This window comes from Bombus fervidus, chromosome 4 (assembly GCF_041682495.2).
Source record: "Bombus fervidus isolate BK054 chromosome 4, iyBomFerv1, whole genome shotgun sequence".
Classification (NCBI taxonomy): Eukaryota; Metazoa; Arthropoda; class Insecta; order Hymenoptera; family Apidae; genus Bombus; species Bombus fervidus.
This window is the reverse complement of record NC_091520.1, coordinates 14,897,362-14,917,580: the sequence shown is the minus strand read 5'-3', so window position 1 is coordinate 14,917,580 and position 20,219 is coordinate 14,897,362. Positions and strand designations below refer to the sequence as shown.

General features: G+C 34.2%; 1 protein-coding gene across 10 annotated transcripts in view; it reads right to left on the bottom strand.

The window, feature by feature from the left end:
• Positions 1–1,777: 1,777 nt before the first annotated feature.
• The window catches only part of Shab (Shaker cognate b), a 66,748-nt gene continuing 48,306 nt past the window's right edge, over positions 1,778–20,219 (bottom strand). For 3 of the 10 annotated variants that reach the window (XM_072001487.1, XM_072001495.1, XM_072001490.1), the window contains 6 exons: positions 17,337–17,609; positions 15,924–15,959; positions 14,926–15,153; positions 6,928–7,135; positions 6,076–6,498; positions 1,778–2,187 (listed from right to left, as the gene is read on the bottom strand). In XM_072001487.1, coding sequence (XP_071857588.1) covers positions 1,946–2,187; positions 6,076–6,498; positions 6,928–7,135; positions 14,926–15,153; positions 15,924–15,959; positions 17,337–17,609 — 1,410 coding nt within the window. In that variant the 3' untranslated portion in view covers positions 1,778–1,945. Of the gene's footprint in view, positions 2,188–6,075; positions 6,528–6,927; positions 7,136–8,246; positions 8,489–13,509; positions 14,062–14,925; positions 15,154–15,923; positions 15,960–17,336; positions 17,610–20,219 lie in introns of those variants that run through there. The other 7 variants (XM_072001492.1, XM_072001494.1, XM_072001491.1 and 4 more) reach the window with 5 other exon arrangements.

Genomic DNA, 20,219 nt, shown 5'->3' with positions numbered 1-20,219 from the left:
GTGAGCAAATTTTCATCACTTTTTCGAGTTTGTATACTAACGATATTTTTAATAATAATGCATATTTCAAAAACTACAAAGAGTTGAGCTTTCTCCGATAATTCCATTCATATCAGAAGTGAAATTCATTATAACATACACATAAAATTGAGTTTAATATTAACTCAAGCTCAAAAATTTCATACTGTACTGTCTTACAAAGGAACAGAGTTCTTTTTATTATTATATCCATAAATAGTTTAGTTCAGAAGTTAATAGAAATTATTTTAGATGTTACTTTGGATGTCGAAGAAAATAATACTACAATTAGTATACAATAGCTTCTTTACTTAAACTAGCATTATTCTTTGTGACTTTTAAAGTACCTGTTATTATTAAGTATCATATTTCAAGTAAAACGTGTTCTTTCAAGTGAAACATGGTGGTTCTACTTCAAAATTTGTACCCTGTCCACTACATAATAGATTAGAAGTCTCATATATCACAATTTATAAGAGTCTTTAATGTCGTGAAATTTAAAAATAAATTCACATCTATATCCACAATAATTCTCTAAAATAAAAAAAGAAATACCACACGCTAAAATTAATAGAACACCCTGCAGATATTTTTAACTAATATACATACAGATATACACATACACGCACGTGAATTGATTTATGTAAACTACTATCACAAAGTACTTAAAATACAAATAACAACAATATTCTCGTTAAAAAGATATCATAAGAGAACTTTCAAGAATCGATTCAATAGAAAAGAAACGCGAAAATCGGAACTTTAAAAAGGGCAGTTATTAACGAGTTTTCCGACGATCTACGTTCCCACGTTTTTCCTACTATATCGTGTTTTGATTTCATCGAGGCATGTATCACATCGTGTGTCTAATGCCTCCTATATATTACAACGATATATTATTATCTAATTGTACATAAGACACTCAGCAGATGAACGAACACTCGTGTCATTTCGAGCAACACTGAGAGACTTTAGCGGAGTTTAGTCGAGAACGATTCGTTTCTCAAAAAAAAAAAAAGGAAAAGAAAAAAAAAGACGACGAATCTCCCGACTATCATTATTTGTAGTTCGGTTGCGTGTTTTCTCATTGCTATATGTCATCGAATGCATATACTGTTTGCGCGACACGCAAAGCTGCCCTAATTTAACCATATTAGGCGAAAGGAGGAAATAACAGGATCGTGTGACTATGTAGATTACATGTCTCATTAAATTCTCGTTTTTCTTCAGCGAACAGGGAAAAGCATACGGCCTAAAGATTTGTTATTTGCTATCGTTATTACTATTACCGTTATTATTACTATTATCATTAGAATTATCATCATTGTTTTTGTATCTCTTGTTTTCATCGTATCGTTTAATAAGCTTTGATTAACATCTTCTCCCTCGCTTCTCCTTTTAATTCTATGCAAACTGACATCTTATCTTCTTCGATATTTTATTTTTATTTCAATCATTTTTCCCTTTTTTTTTTTTTTTTTTTTGTCATTTGAATACCATCCTCGGCGCAATTATATTCCTTCACGCGTATATATATATACTTTTCGAAATTGTGTATTCTCTCCCCCTATTTCCCTCTGTTTTTCATTCTTTTTTCTCGAAAATATGTATTTCTTCGTGTTATACATTATCTACGTTAGTCTCTATTTTTCATATTATCGAACGTATATCACTCTCTTAAGATTATTACGCGTTTTCTCTAGACGTATTTACACGACAGGCCAAGTCGATATCATCGGCGAGACGACGTCGACGTCGTCGTCGTCGTATTCGAAACGCAGATGCACGACCGTGCGAATGTTATTACAGAAGTTAATGGCGTTACTAAAAGAGAAACACTGATGTGATCGCAGAGTGATTCAGTTTTTTTTATCTACATATGTATACGCGGCACAGAACGGAGGATGCTACACAAAGGAGAATTACGCTACGACGAGAAACGATGTTCTTGAGGAAGACAATTCGTGTCGGTGCCTTTGCAACTATGACTGGCCGTTTTGGCCTTTCGTTTTTCCTCTATGCTTAACTTCTTCGTTTTATGAGACCGTAATGAGCATATCAACATCGTCTGGCTGTCCTTCGACGGCTCCTCTATCCTCGTTCTCGATTTCTTTCGCTCCTCTTTGTTCTTATTCTCTGCTATTGCCTCGTCCTGCGTGCACTTCTCTTCTGAAAATTTGTTAAATGACAATTACTAAGGAGACAGGTAAACCGCGGATAGTTAAACGCGTTATAGTCTTCGTCGGCGACTTTGGGCGTTTGGGTGCGAAGCGAAATCTCGAAAATAATTTCGAGAAGCTGATTACGTGTTACGCACAGTAGCAAGGACTTCGACAAGCATTCTAGAATTTCTTTCGATTTTCTTGGAAGCTTGAAATAGGAAAAAGAAATATTAGGCGTGGACATAAATGACTCAGAATTATTAGAAACAATTAAATGCAGTGGCTCACGAAAGTATTCAATTATACTTGTCGACACTTTCTATGAACATATTACGTGTGTTACACGAAATATTTTGCGATTTCATCGGCATTATGTCATTCTACTATCATCATGATTATATCGATAAAATTTTAAACAATTCTGAGAATGTACATTTGAGTTACGAGATATCCAGTACAAAGACACGTTATGTATTTTGTGATATTAAATATTATACATAATCATATCAATACATATAATATTATATACTTTGGAGAATATTTATAGACAGGCAATCATCCATAATATTAATAAGTCTCGTTGTCAGCATTCAATGGGATCATCTTTAATACTTATTATAAGCTTGAGGTGATTGTTCACATTGTATATTAACTTTTCACTAGATATATAGTCAATAAATATCTTACAATTTCTATATACACAGCCATATCTTCTATTATGCGAACATTATCAAAACATAATAATAATTCATGATATCAAGATTTACATATATTCTAACGTCATCCTATATCTAACGTCACGCGATATCTTATCGTTATGTCAATCGAGGATCAGTTTATGTCAGTTAATAATCGTCGAGAAGCGTGATATGCGGGAAACGTCATATGCGAAAAGTATTTACAATTCCGAGAACGCAAAATTGCTGATGGAGCGATTTAAAAATCTAATGACCAAACTCGCAATCAGTTAATTGTAATTTCCAATAGAATACAGTGGAATGTAATTATCTAAATATCGTTTGCTAGAGTTCATAGCTTTTTGTATTATTGGAATAATGTTTATTGATTTCAAAGCAAAGTAAAAGCTATATTTTGCAATTACGTAGAATGGAAATTAGCATTTGCCAGTGAATCGATCAATTTAAAGATGATGGGACCTTATAAACAGGCTGTCAATGTTTATGCATTAATAGGCATTATTTTAACATTACATTTAAATATGTAAAGACGGATGGAATAATATTAAAAGATGTAACAAAATATTCAAAGTATTACGATGCTGTTTATAAAATATTTAAAGAACGAAACAAATCTACGTTTAACTTCCATTTCTATATCTGCATTCGTAAAAATATGAATTTCCATGAACATCCGTAGACTACTTACAAGCAACGAGTTTAATTAGTCGCATATTATATTAATAGAGCAAAGACAGTTGCCATTAACAACGAGAAGTATTACGATGCTGTTTATAAAATATTTAAAGAACAAAACAAATCTACGTTTAACTTCCATTTCTTTATCTGCATTCGTAAAAATATGAATTTCCATGAACATCCGTAGACTACTTACAAGCAACGAGTTTAATTAGTCGCATATCATATTAATAGAGCAAAGACAGTTGCCATTAACAACGAGAAGTATTACGATGCTGTTTATAAAATATTTAAAGAACAAAACACATCTACGTTTAACTTCCATTTCTTTATCTGCATTCGTAAAAATATGAATTTCCATGAACATCCGTAGACTACTTACAAGCAACGAGTTTAATTAGTCGCATATTATATTAATAGAGCAAAGACAGTTGCCATTAACAACGAGAAGTATTACGATGCTGTTTATAAAATATTTAAAGAACAAAACAAATCTACGTTTAACTTCCATTTCTTTATCTGCATTCGTAAAAATATGAATTTCCATGAACATCCGCAGACTACTTACAAGCAACGAGTTTAATTAGTCGCATATTATATTAATAGAACAAAGACAGTTGCCATTAACAACGAGAAGTATTACGATGCTGTTTATAAAATATTTAAAGAACAAAACAGATCTACGTTTAACTTCCATTTCTTTATCTGCATTCGTAAAAATATGAATTTCCATGAACATCTACATCAGTCTACTTACAAGCAACGAGTTTAATTAGTCGCATATTATATTAATAGAGCAAAGACAGTTGCCATTAACAACGAGAAGTTACTTTTTTTTTTTAATATATATTAAACGTTAGCAATATTCTTGCGAATATTTAACAGCCAGAGTGTAGGGCGTTAAAGCCATTTGGCAGGCACAGAATATTCGGGATATCCGGAGTTATTGATTAAATAGGAAGAGGAGCAGTCACTTTTGAAACTTTCTATAGGGTGGACGTGTGGAAGCTATTGTCTTAATGGTTCGATTGCGATTTCTTATGGAAATATTCGGGGTTATTGATTAAATAGGAAGAGGAGCAGTCACTTTTGAAAATTTCTATAGGGTAGACGTGTGGAAACTATTGTCTTAATGGTTCGATTGCGATTTCTTATGGAAATATTTAAGTCTTGGAAAATATGACTACGAAAAAAGAAAGTTTATTATTATTAAATATCGCATATGTATTGAATCAAATTCGATGTCGAAGTAACGTTAAAACCAGAAAAAGAAGTTTATTTCCTAAAGCATTTGCTCGCACTGTTAAAAGTAAGAGAGATATCGGTTTTCAACAGAAATCGAGTTACCGAGGAATCCTGTGCATTAAACACTCCTGTTACTTTAAGCGTAATTCGCGTGGAAACAAATTTAGTTTGAATTTTATCTCTCTGATACATACGTACATCTCTTAGGTGTACGTATATTAACATTTCATTTTTCATTCCATTATTACACGTACATTTTTAAGCGCATTCTGTATCCGCGTGAAGAAGATAGCAGATTCCATTAAAGAAAATTCGATTCGAAAATTTAGAGACTCACAGAGTCTATAAAAAGCTCGTTTCACGACTTCGATACGCTCTTCTGAATAAAATATACCTTTTCCGAGACATTCCGTTGCAGTTTTAAAAACTTTTAACCTGTTAGCTACAACGACATTTTTTATAACAGTCTCCGTTACTAGAACGAGTTATAAATATTTTCGTATCCGATTTTCAGTTACATGAAATTGTATGGGAACGAAACAACCGATTTGTCAATCGACATACCGATCTTTAAATATCACTTAATCATCGTTTTGTTAGTTATAGAGCAACTCCTTATTACAATCAGAATATTTTATATTAATCATGAAATTCTTTCGGATATTAATATTTTGTATAATCTTTTAAATTCTTTAAAATAATCAAGTTAAATAATTCATAATATCTTACACTCTACGTATTTATATGTTAACTTTGCTTCTACGATGCGTGATTATAGCAACAATAGAAATTGAAATGTAATTCAGACAGAATGTAATTCAATTATAAAGTCACGAAATTTTGCTCATTATCATTGTTTAAATATCAGAATACAACGTAATGTATACGCAAAATAAAACAGCGGGAGGATTGTGTCTGTATATTGTATATTGTTGTAAATTTCTCCCGTTATAAATTTCCAAAAAAAGAAACAATCTTCAAAAATCTGATGATCCAAAGTTAACAAAGAACGTACGATAAATAAAAGTTACACAACTTTTAGACGAGAAGGCGACCAACGAGTCACCCTGTACTTTCATTCATTGCTTGAAATAACGAAGATCTTTCAGCCGAAGAGGACGCTCTGTACATTCCGTTAAAAATAATCAAGTGTCCGAGATTTACGCTATCTCTGAGGGTTAGTGTAAATCTTGTGGTAGACAATCTCTTGTAATTGATCTGTTATTAGCTTAGCTGAATGGCGAGCTAGTGGCTAGAAAAAGGCAAACAAGTACCTTCGAGGACCTCGTCGAATATCGATCTGCTCATCTTGGAAACACAGTTCCTTTCTTCGCTTTGATCCACTTCGTTCTCCCCCTCGACGTTATTGTTCGTGCGGAAGATCGACTCGAGAACCTGTCTGGAAAACAACGGCGAGACAGGCTGTTTCGTCCTCGTTCCATTCACATTGGCGAAAACGTCGCATGTGCTCGTCTCATTGTCGCACATGCTTATGGTGGACGCGTTATCGGTGATAAGCTTCTCGGTGTCCGAGTCACCGGCGTTGCTGTAGTAATTATTGCTGCTCTCGGACTTCTTGAGTATCGACTTGGAGACCCGGTGCCTGTCTATGAAAGGCACGCCCTCGCTGTCTATCGAATCAGCGGACAGGGAAAGCTTGCTGTCGGTGTTCGTTCCTGAAATTTGCCTTCGATGACCTGCATATACAGTGCTTCCAAGTATTGCGCTGACCCAGAATATAAAGGAAATCAATAGAAGGGTGAATCGACAGGTAGACGCGACTCGAATAATCTTTAAAAGCCAGCGAACGTGAAACGAGCGTGATACGATACGTTCGATACACCCTCGTTTACAAGTGTTGCGATAGTTGTGGGAACTTCGATAGATTCGAAAAATCATTAGGAAATCTTATCTTAAATTTAGAATCTATCCATTTTTTTTTTTTTTTACATTTCACCAATTTGTTCGCGTTTCGTCAGAAAATAATGAAAATATATCTAAATTATCGTATACGTTCGAAGAACGACAAAGAAAAATTTTCTCGGCACGGAATCATGGCATTCGTCGAATAGAATTATTCATGATAGCATTTAGATAAGAACAAGAAGTAAGTTCATACCACTTACCTGTGTAATGCCTGGGTCCAATGGCAGAGCCGAACAAATGATGATTTATAATTCTCGTAGCCGAGGCCAGGCTGCTGTTGGTCGTGGTAAATGGCTTGCCTCCTCGTAGTCCTCCGTAGTAATTGTTCTCCATGGTTTCCTCTTTCGTGATGCTACGAGCCACAATGCTTTCCTGGTCGCTGATAAATTGCGCGCGTGGTCTTACGCTCTGCAATCAGCCGCGCCGGGTAACTAATATGCGACATTACTAGGCAACTAACTTCTTCGTTAATAACACACACACATATAATACACAAATCTCGATCTTTTCATCAGTCAACTATTCGTTGAAGATTATCAACTATGAACAACCAATGAAATTCTACGATGATTAAAAAAAAAAAAAAAAGAAGATACGTGCACCTATGAGAAAAGTAATTGTACGTAAGTTCTTCCTCGACATTGAATCGAGGAATCGAGAGGCGACTGGGCGAAAGCTGGACGGTGATAAATTTCCATTCTTGTATGTGGAAACTTGATGATTTAGGAAGTCAATATATCAGAAACGTCACACGGTTAAACAAAAGCTTCGATGTTACAAACGTTACGGTTTAACGTTTTCAGTCCATTGGAAGTATATCCATTAATTATTCCAATGATATCCATTGGAATCATAATATTGCTAACGGTATCACAAAGTAAAAATCCTTTTCCCCTTCGCACGTCCTTTTTCTCTTTGTCTTTTCTTTTCTTTTTTCTTTCTTTCTATTCCACACTCGTCATTGTCTCCTTATCGCTTTAGACGACTCATCCCAAATTATAGCGAGGTAAAAGACCGATATATAGTACGTACGCTATGTACAAGATTACCTAACTGCAAATTACAAAAGTCAACGACGCTGTCGTACGCTATACCATTGAGCTTCAATGTACTGAAAACTGCGAACACGAGTCGTCTGTCGTTTTTAATGCGCGTTCGTCTACTCCTTACAGGCAACTCCGATAGATACCATTTCGATACTTCGAATGGTTATTCGTGGCAATTGCTTGTAATTGTTGTATGTATGGCACACGCTTAATAAGAGCGACACGTGTAATAAATCGTTAATAGACTCGAGTGCAAGAGGTGCGTTATCATGAATGCAGTTAATCGAGACAGGGTGAGAACGCAAGCAGGTTAATTGTCGGATGAAGGGAATTTTTAGCGATTCGTCTGACAAAATAATACCGGGAATGTTTCCTCGACTGAAAGTGTACGGCAAGTCGGTTACGCTGCAACTGTGGCCTTTTGTAATCGAGATAAATCACGCCTCTGGGTAATCTGCCAGGCCAAACAATAATCTCTCTTTTTCTCACTCTCTTTCTCTTTCTCTCCCTCCCTTTCTCTCTCTCTCTCTCTTTCTTTCTTTCTTTCTTTCTCTGTGTCGTCTGTCTTTTCTTTCGGCACGGCTATTACGTGCAGTATCGTGTGTATTTGTGCAGACCCTTCTCAGACAAGCACCAGGGCACATTCGGTAATGTACGATCGCCCTCGGCTAGTCGTTCAACTGTGCTCCGTTTGCGATCTTGACGGTTCGTGAAACTGAAAAAAGCAGTGATGATACGCTGTCAGAGCTCGTGCAATAATAACCACAGCCTTTTAATTATCACGGTTAGTGCAGGGGCGAGGATCGTTTCGAAACGTAGCGGCGGACTTTTACGGTTTCGACTAACGATAAATGGGAAGAGACGTAACGATCACTGATGGGACCAAGTCTAACACGTACATACAGTACCGTGCACGAATATCTGGCCTTGTAGCTTCCAAGTTACTGCAAATATGTGACATATAGTTTGACAAAATTTCTAGCTTAGTCGAATCCTCGTTTGTGATCTTATCTCAGGTAACCGTGTACAGTTAGTGGATATTGATAGAAACAATAGTCGATATTAATTAGTATAAATACAAAAGCTTGCAGGAGAACACCCAAGTTAAGTGATTCTAAATATACCTATTTAAGGTTGAGATCTTAGAATGATTGGAATACGCGCTTCCAGTTACGTTTCAAAATTATTTGCGTAATTGTTTGCATTTTATAAAGTGTTAGCTATTTATTTCAGATGAATATGAAACTTCTGATTGACGCGGGCGTATTCCTTGTTTCAGTTTCAATTTAGCTGAACATTTGATCCCAGTGACGGCAAGAAGCAGGACAGTAATCAATAGCAGAGAAACGTTCTTCTGTCGTAATATTGAGAATATACTTAAAATATTAACGTTTTCATTGGATTGCATCAAGTGTCCAAATACTTATGCACAGTAACGTAAACACAGTCGGAGATAAAAATAAGCGGATGGGCGATGGAAGTAAATATTACCGCGTCAGATAGCTAAATAGATATGCATGGTAGTGTACATACATATTTATAATCCGAATGAAATCCAGTAATCGCTTTATAGAGTTGGAATACTACTCATAAATAGAATGCAGATTTTTACACTTTCGTAGAAAATTTGAAAGCGCAAAATTGCACGAGATGCACGGTTACGCGAAGAAATAGAACAGATTCTAGGATACTTGATAGATAAATCAATTTGTTCAATTTTATTTTATCAATGTTAATTATATTCTAAAAGAATACGAATTTGCATAAAAATCCGCAATCTACTCGTAAGGTGTACTTGCTAAGTGCATTCGATCTTCTCAAGTTGGTCTCGAACCTCGGAACAAGTATTTCGTAAGTTTCGAAAATCTACTTGTAGCTTCGATATTTAAACGAATCGAACCCTCTTACAGGCAGCGATCGAATCGCGAGATCGAATTGTTATTTTTATTATCTTTCGAATTAAACGTTGAAATAGATTTATAAAGTTGAAGAATTTCTTATGAATTTTAAGAAACACGATTTTAAGAGAGAATCTCCGGCTAAGTGCTCGTGAAGTTTCCAACTTGTTCGACTAATGTTCGATTCTACTTGCGAGTACTTTTTTTTCATTTCTCGAAGTACTTTTTTTTATAGAGCGTTCGAATTTGTCGCGTTTAGGTTCGAAATATTTGATAGTAGCGTTCCTTCTTGTCGAAATAGAATTGTAGAGAGTTCGAATCTATTTGGTGAGTCGGTTCGAACCTACTTGCGACGTGTGTACATTAGTGTACGTACATACTCGAGCTCATCACTAATAACGATAAGCTTTTGAGAGGCGAGTAAAAAATTGATAAAGGGGGAGATTCTATCGGTATCTGATAATACGAAGCTTTGAGGGTTTAATTATTTCCTTCAAGAATAATCAAGTTTTTAATTTTCTTTTTTTTTTTTTTAAGTAAAATGGAAATGCTAACAATACTTAACTATGTGTATTTTGATAATGGCATTTTAACGTAAAAATATTATTAATGATACAGTGGTGTGTAATAAGGTAACATAGCTCGGACGAATAAAATCAAAATGCTATAACGAAAGCGGAAAAATATTATCGATTGCCTTGTAATACTATCAATTACTTGCTCCACCTTTGTTGTCATGGTAAAGATCAAACATTGACGATGAATCTGTTAATCTTTTTTAAGAGCATTGAGCAACGTAAGAGGCTTCTACTTGTGACGAGAAGTATTGGATTGTTCATCGACATTTTCATTATTTGCTTGTAAAATTGATTATTGATTGAGTTCGATTACTCGACAAAAGTATTACAAAAATATTTCGTTTGATTATTTACAACTAATTTTAGCCACGACGAGAAAACTAAATAATTTTTCTATGAATACAATGTATGAAAATTAATCTTATACATTACGTTTGTACTTATCTTTATATTTTATACTACCTTTCATTTTACATTAAAATTTTCCCATCTACATATACGAGATAAATATATGTGTACACACATGTATTTCAATTTATGCTAAAACGAACTGATGCTACAACGAGGAGACGTTTAGAAACGATTACTTCGTTTTAATATATTCCACTGTATATCGTGTATTTTCATTTATCATTTTAATTTTATGACGATCGAAGATCTGAACAAGTTCAGTTTAATTTTAGACAAGTCGAGGTAAGTTTAGTATATTGGTGTGTAACAGCTTGCTAACAAGAAAATTATATTTTGAAGAGTCTGAAGAAACTTTTATAGAAGATGTCAAGTTTTTGCTAAGTCATTATGCTTTACATCAACTTTGAATATATTTGCACAGTTATCACAGCTGATTAATGACACAGTTAGCAGGCATAGATATCTCCTGATAATTAAGTTCTAATATGAAATTCAAAGACCAGGAAATAATTAAACACATCGATTTTGTTAGAGTAACCAAACGCGCAGGCGTGCGGGTAAACGAGGAAAATGTTGAAAATAATGCAAATTAAACAGAAAGAGATGTAAAACCTACAGCAGACGAAATTATATAGATTTATCTGTAGCATATATAAATTTAGTTGTGCGATACAGATTTTATTTTAAGAAAATTTATTTCAAGATTTTATAAGCGAATGATTTTTCTGTAGCATTTCATAATTAAAGAGCTAAATGACACACGAATGATATTGCTTATAACGATGTAATATACTTTTTTGTAGACGTAAAATACTTAATAAAAGAGTAGGATACATATTCATATTTTCAAATAACAACGAAAAATTTGTCAAATTTTAAAGCGCCACTTCATCCTCTATTTCTGTACGATAGTCTCATAAAAGTTTATCACGTGTATAACTTTATATCTTTGATCGTCATTTTATTATATAATGATGACTATAAATATCTAATATATAAATAAATTAACTAATATACGGTATATAAATTATATAAATACATTATATATATAGTATTTATATAATTATACGTATAAATATGTTTAGATCGAAGCAAGCTAAAGCTATAAAGAAACTACATATTTGCCACACTGAACTGACTAAACTACGATAGCAGAATGGATATAGCGATAGCAAAACTAAATGGAAAACTAAGTGTGTGTATACGTATGTTTACGTATAGAGAAATTGTCTATCCTATAAACGTCGTTAGTTTAAAAGAATCGTAAAAAGGGAATAAAATAAAAGAGCTATAGAAAAATAATAAAATCAGAATATTTCGTGCCACCTATGATGTGACTCGAAATCATATAAAAATAACAAAACGAATATCTCTAAAGAAAACTGCCATTGAAACTATAATATAACGGAAATCATGCTGTTTTACAATCGATGGCTGTAAGTGTTCGTATCGAAAATCGTTTGATTATTATTAATACCGTACCGAAAACCTTACACTCGTCTCATTGGTCGAAAATAGAATTTGATGACGCACACAGTGACAGAGAAAGTAAACATTAAACGCAATATTCATCATGCACGATTAGTCAATGGTTAATTAAATTACGCTGAGAAATTTTGCTGAACGTACAACACAGACTTAGGTACACGCGATCGTTTCACTTTAGTAGTTCGTGAGAATAATTGCTCTTAAGAAATTTTCTTAAAAACTTTCCTTCGTACGAATTATTTATGTTTAAAGATATTTCTTTTTCTCCATAATTTTTCTTACGAGCTCTTCTCAACACTTTCAACAAATAGCCACCTAACGCACAAGTCTTCGCACAAGTTAAAAAGGTATTCTAACCCTGGAAGTTACAAAGATCCAAATCTTTTAGCTCCTCGTTTGAGTTGAGAAACCATGAGAACGTATTCTTAGGAGTATGAGAAGAAATTGATAGAACTTTCAGGCTTATGGATATTTAAGGATAATGACAATTGATTCTAGTTCGGGCGATAGCCACAACACTCTCGATGAACTCTCAACTCTTCGATTCAATCGCTTCATTTGCATAACCACCTATAAGGAGTATCTCAATTTATAGATACTGTCGTTCGAATATAACCACCGGATGATTTATTCATAACTGAATAGTTAAAACGCGAAGAAACTCTGTTTGGGTATAAAGACCTCTTACACGAATCACTTGTTTCTCTCGCAGGTTTAAATACGAAATATTAATTAGCCATTAAAGATTTTATGGATCGCTCGTTCTCCTCACAGCTTCGGACATAAAATTTTAATTATCCATTACAAATTTATACAGTCGAAGTCTTCCAGATTTAGAAATTAAATTTCAACCAACTATTGTGAATCTAGCTATAAAATTTTAATTAACTGTCTCAAACTTTAACAACACACTTAAATCTCCTCCAGGTTTAGTTAGATTTCAGACAAATTTTAGTTAGATATTTTAGATCTATACGTAGGTATAATTCACAGGTGAAACTTTCTGTCTAGTTTTAATTTCTTTATGACCGTACAGCCATAGAAAAATGAATTCGTATGAACATTTGCAATCGTTTCATCGCTACTAAGGACAAAAGCATCTTGAAAAAGATTGGATTTAGAAATCTGATATAACGTTCATTTGTTTGCGCCTCACCTTTCGAACGAACGATTATTAACAGAAAATGTGAGTCGACTATTTGTGCAATGTAGTATCAAATAGAAAATGCTTTCCAAGTTCCAAAATTTAAATAGATAATATTAGCGTGTACAAGGGTTGAATTCGAGCATTGTTCCTAATCTACCAAGGCACACGACCATGTCGTAATCTCCAGATTGATAATAGCTTGCACGAAACTCACCAATATCTTCTCAAACAAAGACCCTTTAATCTGTGAAGAGGAGTACATCGTCATTCATCGCAGAAGGCACATCATAAATAGATAACAATTCATCATAAGAGCCGTCTTAAGAGACAATTTAAAGGACAATGGATCGACTGAAAACCTACTACGCTGCCTAAAACATACCAAACTGTACAATAAATGGTAAATGTCGCCCTTGTGTCGCTAATAATTCATACAAGTGATCTATGCGACGTTAAACGATCGAAATAAACAAAAAAGAAAGAAGCTTTCATTTCATTGTCAGTTTAATAATAATATCTTAATAATTGTACTTATAACTATTATATTTTAATATTAGTACGTTCTTAATGACAATTGTATCGTTAATAATCACATCCTTGATAACTACGTTATTAATAATTATATCATTAGAGATCGAGTGAAATACTAGTTATTCGGACTAGAATACCTTTCTAAACTTGTTAGCTGCTAACACATTCACTTTTGGTTCTGCAGTTTTACCAAAATCCAGAGACTTTCTAAATTTTGATACATAGGAGAAAGAAGCTATAAGGAGATGAAAATAACGAGATTGAGTGAAGAAGACACAACGATGGTTACGAAGGAACGACGTCGAATACGTGCGATTAGATATAAATAATTACGAGGATGAGTCAATAATTATCCGCAATAATTACATTCCTCTATGTTGTATTTTAAATTACATTGGATTAAATTTCTGATAGTATCTACTTGCCCTATGTTTGATAATAAATCAGATCGATTGTCGTATTTTATCCTTGTTCAACCAGTATATCAAACGGAAAGCGAATTTGTTTTTGTTTCGCGTTTATGGTACAACCAGACTGTGGATTTATGAGAAATTTGACGGCACAAAAATACACAGAACGCACGTAACAGGCAAAAATATGTAAATAAACTCAAAACATAGTACTCGTTGTAATATTCAACAAATAGAACAATCTTGTACCTATGAAGATAATATAATTTAGCAAAATGGATTTATATTTGATGAGAGTAACGAATAAATTATAATATAAACCATAGAATAGATCAGAATTATCAAAACGATAAGAAACCTTTAGTAGAAAACTTACTAAAATCTATAGTCTATCAATTTAGATAAATTAGAAAAATAATTAAATTTTTAATATTTCAAATAAACCGCACTCTATATCTACATTAAAGTTACAATAAACTTCATATTTTTGATAGTTATTCACTCAGCATCGTATAATTAGGATACAGCTCGTACGCGAAAGTGTTAAGGATTTTTCTCAAAATTCCTTACAGTTAAAGCGTTTTCACACTTTTCAGTGGATAAACAGCGTTTAACGGATGTTCCATAGATACGCGTGCAAAGATGAAGAATTGGAAAGGGATCGATGAAAAGGCAAATAACGAGCATACCTGCTGAATGCGAATTTTTCTATGCTTGGGCACTGTGTCGTTTAACGTAACCCTGCTACCCTCGTTGAAGGGACGAACGTCCTTTAACGATTCAACACTCGGTGACGCGTCGCCGACGTTACGTCCAACTTCACCGGAAGCGGACTTTTTCACTCTATTTCCACACTTCTCCGCAGCTTCCAGTGGATTCACGTACAGATTACTGTCTGCTTCTTCGGTCAAATCGCCCTGTGAAACAGCGCGTTTAGCATAAGATTTTCTCTATAGATTTCTGTAAGATATTCTACATCATTGACAGTGTCAGGCATTTAAAATTGGTATTTTGAAATATTCGTTAATTTATTAAAAAAGTATTTCAAAATAAACAAATTTATTATGCAATAGGTTTCAAATTTACCCAATTGCTCTTTAATCTTTTTGAATGTTTTATTTATAGCAATATTATCATTGATTTAACGCACGTCCAAAGGATGCGTATCAAATATAGAAAGCGTAATAGAATGCTCGCAAAGAGTACCGGCAAATATATAAACATGCCAATAAATATATATTTACTAAAGAAATTAATAATAAGATAACGAAACCAATGACATAATAATTCGAAATGTTGTTTCTTATATCTTCTTAAACAATAAAATACATTCGCAGAACAATTTTCTTCAACTGAATTTTATTGCAAATTTATGTGGCCATTCCATTTTCAAAAGCTCACTCACATATTTCTCTAAAACTAGTCAAATTCTTCTCTAGATTGTAGGCATTTTAGGTTCAGGGAAATCCTAAACTACTCTTGCCTTCATTCGAAGCAAATCTTTAATTCTATCTTTCAAGCTACGTCTAAATAAATTATTTACAATTTTATTCAAAAGTCTTAAAACGTCTACCGTAAGGTAAAAAAAGAAAAGTATTCTAAATCGAAAGTTTCAGCATTGTCCACACTACGATAAGAACTAGCTCGTTCGGCAACTTCTCGAGTTAAGTGATAGTTAGCGTTGTACCTTATTGTTATCCGCCGAATGACCAGCAGAAGAAACCTATGGTAATTAGTATTCGTTCTCGCCGATGAAACAGTCGGTAACGCAACAATATGCGCAAGATGTTACAACAACTTTGCGCGTACTGTACGATAATATACGGAGACAAAGAGGACAGTAACGTTATACGTTAATTACGGTTAGAAATTCAAGTAGAATCGTGTAATAAGAAAAGTATAAAGAAAGTAGCAGAAAAAAAAAAAGAAAAAAGTAGGAAAAAGTGCAAGCATTAATCAACATCTTATTACATACGGGAAAATAAACGAAGAATAAATAAATAAAAAAAAAAAAAAGGTAGAAATAACGTGACACACGGCTGCGGATACGTACAGTTACTCGTATTTCTGACACAGCAGTATTTTTGTATTTGCTGCTTCGTTAATAAAAGCGGATTTAGCTTGAAAATACACAAACATTTTCTTCCTAACGACGTTTGCTTTTTATATTTCCCAACGATATCTGCTACAATCGATACTAATACGATTGAGCAATTTAATCGCGATTCAGTATACCATATGGAAGGAATGTAAAGAATATGCATTTTCTAAAGTGATAAATATAACGAAAGAAGCAATTTACATAGCGGAAGAATAAAACGAAACGGGGAAGAAGAGGAAAGGGAAAGAGAAACGGATAAACCGAGGGGAAAAAGCAAAAGTCACGGAAGTTTACGTGAATTCAGAGAATATAGGAAGATTTACGCTACTTTAAGAGAACAGTCACTTCCTTCTTATTTAATATTTTATACTATTTACGTTAATCGAAGTTATGCGGAACGAAGTTATATAGACGACGAGAAGGGAAACATTATCATTAAATAGAAAAGAAAAGTAACCGTACAATTTCTCCATAACTTTCATTCCTTTCTCTCCGATAAATTACGATAAAATACAGTAAGAAACGAGAATACAATAACAATAAGAAAAAAAGTATTCTTTTCTTTACGTGACACGTTAGGTTTCTTGGTGTATTATAAAAACATCCGCGTTAATTTCACTCGACGTTGATTATACAAGACAATTACGCAAAATAAATCTGTTTTGTAAGAATCGCCAGAGCACGGAACGCGCATAAGTGGTCCGACTATTAGCGTGACACGAACCAGGGTGTTCTGTTAACATTGTTTGTTAAAGATCTAATTAAACGTTATCGTTAGGACAAAACTGTTTACGCGATTTCAAGCCACGATAAATTGTCGATATTCTCGTAGAGCGAGCTACGCTATGTTTGAATCATCCTCTCTATTATTAACGAACCAACAAATACGGGGACAGTAACGTGTCTGAATATTATTAGTACGAGCGACTGTATTTCAGTGAATTGAATTCACGAATTCAATTGGCCAAATTCTCACGGCCAATCGATTCCGTACTATACCTGCGAATGAGACGGATGCGTTTGACAGCTGGCATACGTATCAGAGCTGTCTACGCTTCCTTGCTCGTTGTACGTTCTGCCAAAGCTGGGAACATCCACCGGTTGTGCCGGAGACGGTTTCGTTTCCACGGCGAAGATCTGCTGATGCGCGATCGGCTCCATCGACATGATTCCTCCGGATCGCATCGACTTCATCTCTTGGCAGATGGGATTACGAAAGTCGCTGGTCGCCAGTGGCATTATATCTTCCGCGTCTCTGAACTCTTTGTATTCCTAGAAACACGACCAAGGTGAAAAGTCTCGGTTTGTCGAAGACGAACCGCCGCATAGCCAAGCGTCGTCGCCTTCAACATCGCTGTGATCCTAAAAATTTAACATTAAACGGCGCGTCTCTCGTCGATAAATGGTTGTAACGTGAATAGACTTGGAACTTCGTGCGATCGTTGATTTAACGTTGCTGCGTTCTTTGGATCATCCTCTATTTTCGATAAAAAAAAAAAATTATTAAAGTGCGAGTTGATATTATAATTATTCGCGAAGCAGCTAATTATGGTATTAACATCGTTAATATGTTAGTCATTAGACGATCGATAAGGCGAATATACAATGGTGGTACGCCTCTTTGTATAATTGTTGATTTAACCCTGCTGCGTTCTTTGCATAGTTTTTCATTAAAAAAAAAATGTTTTCCTATCGTCAAAATGCGAGAATGAGTTAATATTATAATTATGTAGCTAATTATAAGATCGAAATTATTTATTACGCTAATCGATAAATAATTACAATGTGAATATACGATGGTAAAATGTTTCTTTGTATGGTCGTTGCGTTCTTCCGACTATTTCCCATTAAAAAGAAAATGATTTTTTATTATTCAAATATGAAAGCGAGCACTTTGCTTCAGAGAACTTTGTTCCAATGAAAATAAGCAATTAAGACAAAGAGTTAGAGTGAATGCGTTTTCTGACGAACCAACATTCCGATAGACCTAGCACAATTTCAGAACAATCAAATATACAGAGAATGATCCATGAAAAAAGAGCTAATTTTGACAATAGCACGAAATGTTGCGAGCAAAATTGGTAATCAATGAAGAATCTATCAATGTAAAAAATCTTAAGCGTTATTTTTTTTTAACAGAAACTAGAATCAATTTATAGTCTTTTAAATGGTACCATTTTCTTTACCATATCCTTAAACTGCAGAAAAAGGATGCAATCAACGATATGGTAACATTGTCATTGTAATTATCCGATACCACAATAATATATTAATTTATTTCTAATCAACGGAATCAATAACCGACCTGATTACACCGATGTGACACATGCGATCGATATAAACATGTTCGTTTGTTGAGAGCGTCAATATTATGTATCAACATTAAGATAGAATTCGCAAATGGTAATTCAGGAATAGATTAAATTATTATTAAATTATCGTAGCATCGGACAATTAAAATAAAACGTATCGTCGTTAAAATCTACATAAAAAAGGGAAAACAAATTCCTCTTTCCGTATAGCTAAAAAATATGTGCTATTTAAAATAGTAAAGTAACCGAAAGTAAACCGCAATAGAACGATATAAATATAATACTTTCGAATCTTTTTATACTAATAAATTCTTCGTTTGATATCGGTCGACCTTCTTTTCGGAACATGTTCCGTGTTAATCTCGCCAGAAATCTTGACTGGTTGCGGTATCCTCTAAGTTTGAGAGGAAAATACGACAGAAACGTTCCATCGAATAGCACAATTTCTCGTTTCGCTTTTATGTAAAAATTCTTTCCGAGGCATTAAAAAGCTCCTCTCGTTATTGAAACAGAGGAGCGAAATCTAGCTGCGAAAATCTAAAGGACTACAGCAGCGTTAAATCGACAACGTAGTCGACGAAAAGGTCTTTCTTTCGTAGGTCTTCGTAATAACGTTTGAAAGTAGCTTGAACAGCCCTTTGCACCGTTTCTCTTCGGCTCCATCAATCTATCGCTCTACCGGCTAAAAAACTAGTTTAAATTGATCAGAGTCTAAGAACGAGTGAAACGAATTGCTCCGGGCTCCGTTTAACGACGATAGTCGCGCTCGTTTAATTGAAAAAGTAGTCTCTTCGTGTGCTGTATGTATATACATGTATTAAAAATTAATGGAGAAAAAGGAAGAAAACTGGTATCGTGTGCTGGCTAAAATAATCGCTATCTATACGTATAACGTGACCTTTCTACTTTCCGTATTATATACTCGCCTGATGCGGTCCAGAATTTTCGCATTTGCACGATCATTAAGTAGATTAGAGGAAGACGGTACATATACAAGTACATATATATGTGGGCCTGTAATAAGGTGCGGAACTTAAGAAAAACAACGTTTGCAATTTAGTTAGTCGTATTCCCAAAGCTTGCCACAACTGTCCTAATGGATGCAACAAGTCGCAATAGTATAGTACATTCAGAGAATCATGGCAAAATCTGTATATGCTGTTATCGTGCTTTGTTAGTCTGAGTAGTTCTGTTTCTAAAAAAAGAAAGAAAAAAAAGAAAAGAAAAAGAACAGCATGCTGAAAAGATGAAAAGTGAAACAAGCGTGTATTGCCGAACCCGTAACACGATATCTTTAAGCTTTCTTTCGTCTTGTACGAAATACTCTGTGTTTCTTCGATGCTTTCTTTCTTTTTTTCTTTCGCCTCGGTTTGTTTTTATATTTTTTGACTGAGATCGTGTAACGGGTTCGAACGATCCATATACAGATCGTTGTTCGTAGAAAGCGTACATTCCATGGTTCAAATTTTCTGTTTGGAAATGATTCACCCGGGTTTACCGCGAAAAGATTGAAAACTGGAAAAATGATCGACTAGAGAAAAAGAGAGAGAGAGAGAGAGAGAGAAATGGA